Source organism: Megalobrama amblycephala, linkage group LG17 (genome assembly GCF_018812025.1).
Source record: "Megalobrama amblycephala isolate DHTTF-2021 linkage group LG17, ASM1881202v1, whole genome shotgun sequence".
Lineage (NCBI taxonomy): Eukaryota > Metazoa > Chordata > Actinopteri > Cypriniformes > Xenocyprididae > Megalobrama > Megalobrama amblycephala.
This window is the reverse complement of record NC_063060.1, coordinates 12,877,307-12,883,203: the sequence shown is the minus strand read 5'-3', so window position 1 is coordinate 12,883,203 and position 5,897 is coordinate 12,877,307. Positions and strand designations below refer to the sequence as shown.

Sequence of the window (5,897 nt, the reverse complement as noted above, 5' to 3'; positions counted from 1 at the left end):
CTTCCTTTCTCCTTTTTTGTTACCTGTGACTTGATGTGTTATTAAAGGGATAGTTCACCCAAAAATGAAAATTCTGTCATCATTTACTCCGCCTCAGTTTGTTCCAAACCTGTATGAATTTCTTTGTACTGCTAAACGCAAAAGATTGTTTTGAAGAAAGTTTGTAACAGGCCGCTTTGGGCCACCATTGACTTCCATAGTATATATATATATATATATATTATTTTATTTTTTTTTTTTTTTTTTTTTTTTTTTTTTTTTTTTTTTTTTTTTCCCCTTCTTCTATGGAAGTCAGTGGTGGCCCAAAGTGGCCTGGTTACAAACTTTCTTCAAAACATCTTCTTTTGCATTTAGCAGTACAAAGAAATTCATACAGGTTTGGAACAACCTGAGGCTGATGATGACAGAAATTGTATTTTTGAATGAACTATCCCTTTAAGCCTGTGAAAAAAATGTATCACACTCATTGTGTAAATGACAATGAAAAGCTTGTTTCTTTCCAGTCAGATTATTTTTACCAATTATTTTATCCTTTCACTTAATATAAAAACAGCTCACTATATATTATTAAACATGCAAGAAGTCTTAAATCTTTTTTTTTTTTTTTTTTTTTTCATGAGTACTCAGTAAAAACTTGTTGACTTTTGCATTGCTAAATTGTTTCTTTGTCACTTTCCCTGGCAGTGTAAGTGAAATTGACAAAATCTGTTGATTTTGAGTTTCTTGTGTTAACCTAGTTTGAGCTACCCAAACGTAAAACAAGGGAAAAACATTGATTTAAAACAACAAGATTATGTTGCTCTTATCTTTTCGGAGCATAACAGCACACACATATATATTATTATTATTATTATTATTATTATTATTATTATTATTATTATTATTATTATTATTATTATTATTAAAAAAAAAAAAAAAAAAAAATCCCTAAGGTTTGAAGTGACTCGAGTAAATGGTGACTGCTGGGTTTTTTGGATGAACTATCCCTTTAAGTTTCTACTATGTGTCCACTGGGGGCGCTCCTGCGCTAAGGTCTGTCAACAAATACCGTGGTGGAAAGTAATGGCGAAGATCATGCACAGTATTATCCTATGGGAAATATTTCTATAGTAGCAATACAAGGCGTCGTAAGGCTACAAAACTCCCGTACTAAAATCGTTTTTGGTTTAATTGATGTTGCGTTCCTGTGCTTCTGTTCAGTTTATAATGCTACAGCAAAATAAAGCTGCTTGTGTTGATCCCTAATAGACAAACATACTCCAAAGCCAAATGAAAGACCGAGTGGAAGTGCAATCATAGTCCTCGAAGCTCTGAGGTAAACTACGTTTTTCCATGGTTAAAGTTATCTGCTGTCACTTATGCACATCAATAAATGCAGGCTATTTGTTGCTCTCTACAGTAGCAGTCTATTGGATATGATTTTACAGTACTGACAGACAGCAGTGTCTTTCAATGTGGCATGCTATAGTAGGCCTATGTACTTTTTAATGCTATGGAGCTCCAAATATGATGACCCCCTTGTGAGGGACCACCTTCCTAAAATATAAAGGCAACTAAATATTTGATAAAACCCCATTTATAGTGTTAATATTTATAAAATTGTTTCCAAAATTAAATAATTGGCTTTATATTGTTGTTGTAACTAAAGCTAATGTATCAAATATTATGTGGAAACATTACTTTTTAGTAAATTGACAGCATATGTGATTAACACTTTCTGATTAACGCAAGCATTTATTTTAACAAAGCTTTAAACATATGTTTTCTTTTATGATTATGATTTTAGGATAAAGATTGGTTAATTTGAATGTAAACAAAATTATTATGCATATTTAAGTAATGTCTTGACTGTGCATGTTAACTTTGACAGCCATAAAAAAAAATAGATTTTACAAAATTTTCTCTTTAAACTTTCATGTATCCCCTAGCACCCCTTGTGGTTCCCTGGAGTCCTGGGACATGCTTTACTTTTCTAATTCTTTAAATTAAATGCTTTTGTATGAGCTTATATTTATTTAGAGATATGGAATATTTAATGAAAAATGTTTATATTATTGCAAAAAATAGATTAGAAGATTAGTTATAATTTGTGAAAAAACAGTTACAGCATCTACAGTCAAAAAATATTAGTTTGTAGTTTTTAATGTTTTATTTTAAATTTAATTAAACTAAAGTATTATAGGATTTATCAACTATCATACAAAATAGTTATTGGTCTATCATAATCAGAATTTTAATATCGATGCATTCAAATATAATATTTAATATATAATATTTCGTATCCCTCATTATTTATCCCTTACAGTCACGGCAATGATCTCTCAGATCACTCCCACTCTGTACCTGAGTGGAGTGGAGGCCCTGAATCAGTCGGCGCTGGACCACAGAGGCGTCACTTTGCTGGTGAACGCCTGCGCTGAATATCCCTGCCCTGAGTATGAGGGGGTAAAATGCATTTGCGTGCCAGTGGAGGACCGTCCTCATGCCCCTCTGGACCAGCACTTTGACAGCGTGGCTGAGCGGATCCAGCAGAACCACACTGGAAGCTCGCTGGTGTTCTGCTCAGCCGGTAGAAGCAGGTCTCCATCGCTTATCATGGCGTATCTCATGAGGTTTGAGGGAGTCTCACTGCTTCAGGCTCATCAGCAGGTTCTGGCTGCACGACCCTTCATCCGGCCAAACGCAGGGTTCTGGAGGCAACTGCTTCAGTATGAGAGGAAACTGACCCACTGCAACAGCATCAGGATGGTGGCCACCTCACAGGGCGTCCTACCTGAGGCCATCCAGCTCACACAGGACTCGTCATCATACTGCCTTAATTTATAATTCACAAGGACGTTTTGAACTGGATATATTTATATGGTGTGTGTTTGTGTGTGTGTGTTTTAATACTCTTGGGCCTGGTTTCACAGACAGGGATCAGACTAAACCAGGATAAGGCCTTAGTTTAATTAGGACATTTAAGTAGCTTTTATAAACGTACCTTTGAAAAAAACATTGCTGGTGTGCATCTTGTGACAAAACAATGGCACTGACATATTGTGTGATATGTCAGTGCAAGTTGCTTTCAGTTAAAACAACTCAAACATCTGGGACTAGGCTTAAAGCCCGGGACACACCAAGTCGACGATCAGTCGTCGGACCGTATTTGAGCATTGGCTGACTGAGTTTTCCCGGTGTGATCTGCACCGTTGGCTCTAGTCGGACACAGTCATTCAGCATGTAGAATTAGTATGAGGTCTCTGCCGAACAAAAGTGGGCGTTTCTGTATTTGTGGGTGTTTACAAACTGGTGGGTGTTTATATATCATGCAATGAAAATGATCCCCTTCACTCGACCCCACCCCTAAATCCTACCCACAAATCAGGTAACGCTCTCAAAAACGCCCCTCTGTTTATGGCCTCACCCACTGATCATTACTGTCCTGCAGAGACCTGTACTTGTGCAGAATCGGCGTCGGGCGAGAGAGAGAACTCTGATTGGCTGTTAAGTTTAGTGAACGAAACAAGTCAAGGCGGTACAGACAGAAGGCTGTTTTAATTTTACATCATGTACCTGAGTGTTCCTGCGTGAAGGTTTAATATTAACGTGAGCCATTTGGAATAATGCATTTAATGATGATGACGTTTCGGGACAAGTCCCAAGCCTCACTACATATATAAATTTACATTTGCGTTGAAAAGTCTCTACATTGTTAATATATTAATAAGCTACATAAAAATAGTGAGTTCATCATTCATTGTCACTGTAAATAACAAAATGATTATTGTTTAATTAGCTCATAAAAATAGGTAATGTTTTTATGCTTAGTAAACAACTTATTAACCTTATGCCTATGTGATGTACAATATTTTTTAAGCCAGTAGTAAAATAAATGTTCATTCGTTATTAGGAGGAAATATTTCCCTTAACCGTAACTGATGTATTTTAACAATGTGATGAGTATTTGTATGTATTTCTTTTATACCACACTTACTTACATTTGCATAGACATGAAATTGACATATTGAACATTATGACAGTGGTCATGCTGGGATATGCTTAAAGGGTTAGTTCACCCAAAAATGAAAATAATGTCATTTATTACTCACCCTCATGTCGTTCTACACCTGTAAGACCTTCGTTCATCTTCGGAACACAAATTAAGATATTTTTGATTAAATCCGATGGCTCAGTGAGGCCTGCATTCAAAGCAATGACATTTCCTCTCTTGAGATCCATAAAAGCACTAAAAACATATTTAAAACGGTTCATGCGAGTTCAGTAGTTCTACCTTAATATTATAAAGCGACGAGAATACTTTTTGTACGGCAAAAAAACTAAATAATGACTTTTCAACAATATAGCGATGGCTGATTTCAAAACACTGCTTCAGAGCTTTACAAATCGAATCAGTGATCTCCTATCAAACGGTTAAACTGCTGAAATCATGTGACTTTGGCGCTCCGAGTCACTGATTCGATTCACAAAGCTCCGAAGCAGTGTTTGAAATCGGCCCATCACTATATTGTTGAAAAGTCGTTATTTTGTTTTTTTGGCGCACAAAAATATTCTCGTCGCTTTATAATATTAAGGTAGAACTACTGGTAGAACTACTGGTTGAACTACTAAGGTAGAACTACTGAACTCACACAAACTGTTTTAAATATGTTTTTAGTACCTTTATGGATCTTGAGAGAGGAAATGTCATTGCTGTGAATGCAGGCCTCACTGAGCCATTTGTTTAATGTATGTTTAAATGTCTTTTATTTTGTAAATACTGTAATTTTTCCTGGAATACCTGCTTCCTGTTTGTCATGTGCTCCCCTTGTGAATGTGTCATGTTGTCATTGTTTGATCTAGGGTACGTTTACATGACAACAATATGCTTACAGAGGTGGAAAGAGTACTCAAAAAATATACTTTAGTAAAAGTACCATTACATTACAAAAAATGTAATATGAGTATAGTAAAAAGTACTTGTCCAAAAAACTACTTGAGTAAAAGTAGCTTATTTAAAAAGTACTCATGAGTAGTGAGTACTGAGCTGTGGATTCTAAACCCTGTACACTGCAATTTAAACATTTAGAAAACATTGTACATACTGTAATTCACATTTTCTTTTGTTGTTTGTCATAAAGAATGAAGAATATCTATCCATCTTTTTAAAATGCATGAAAACAACACAGAAAGACTAGTACAGAGATGAAAAGATGAAAGAGTTCTCAGTACACTCATCCCCATTGAAATATGAAAAATATGAAAATATGTAAAATCAGGTGTAAGGCCACTGAGTGTGAGCATGCTATTGTTGAAAAGAAACATGCAAAAGAATACAAAAATTCATATCAGTTCAGCATCACACACCATGAGATGGGGTAAGAGAGATTAAAAAAGAGATTAAAAAGGCAATTTATTTCTAAAACTGTGCCAGTTTTAGTGTTTTGTGATAAAGAAATGAGAATATTATCAAACAGTTTACCTCACCTAATGCACTGAAAAAGGATAAGATAGTGAGCTAACACTAATTACACTAATTCCATTTCATTCCATGTTACAATTTAAACATAATGTGCATTGTTCTAGAAAACGGAGGCATCATTCCCTACCTTTTACGCAGCTACATTTACTCAAACTGTTATGCTGATAATATAATTTGTAAGGAAATTTTTGCATCAATAGGGAAATATTTCAGGGGTAACTTTTTCAAAAGAAACACACACACGTATCTTTGCTGTCTCGGTGCTGTTTCGGCAGCATCCACGACTGAATTGAACAAAAAATGCTGAACTAGACTACAGTATGTCAAGAAACAATATCAAAAAGGAAAAGAAGAATAGAAAGAAAATGAAAAAACAAAAGAACAAATTACAGCAAATAAAACAGAGTGCAAGGGGGAAGTAAATATAAAAGTTCAA

At 35.1% G+C, this 5,897-nt stretch overlaps 1 protein-coding gene across 1 annotated transcript; it reads left to right on the top strand.

Moving 5' to 3' along the window:
* Window positions 1-1,016: 1,016 nt before the first annotated feature.
* LOC125250687 (dual specificity protein phosphatase 14) lies at window positions 1,017-3,936 on the top strand. The gene is made up of 2 exons (XM_048163402.1): window positions 1,017-1,315; window positions 2,306-3,936. The coding sequence occupies exon 2, from the start codon at window positions 2,314-2,316 to the stop codon at window positions 2,824-2,826; it is 513 nt and encodes a 170-aa protein (XP_048019359.1). The 5' UTR covers window positions 1,017-1,315; window positions 2,306-2,313; the 3' UTR covers window positions 2,827-3,936.
* The last annotated feature ends 1,961 nt before the right edge of the window (window positions 3,937-5,897 follow it).

Excerpts from the sequence above, each read along its gene's own strand:
- LOC125250687 (XM_048163402.1), top strand. The coding sequence starts at position 2,314 with ATGATCTCTCAGATCACTCCCACTCTGTACCTGAGTGGAGTGGAGGCC.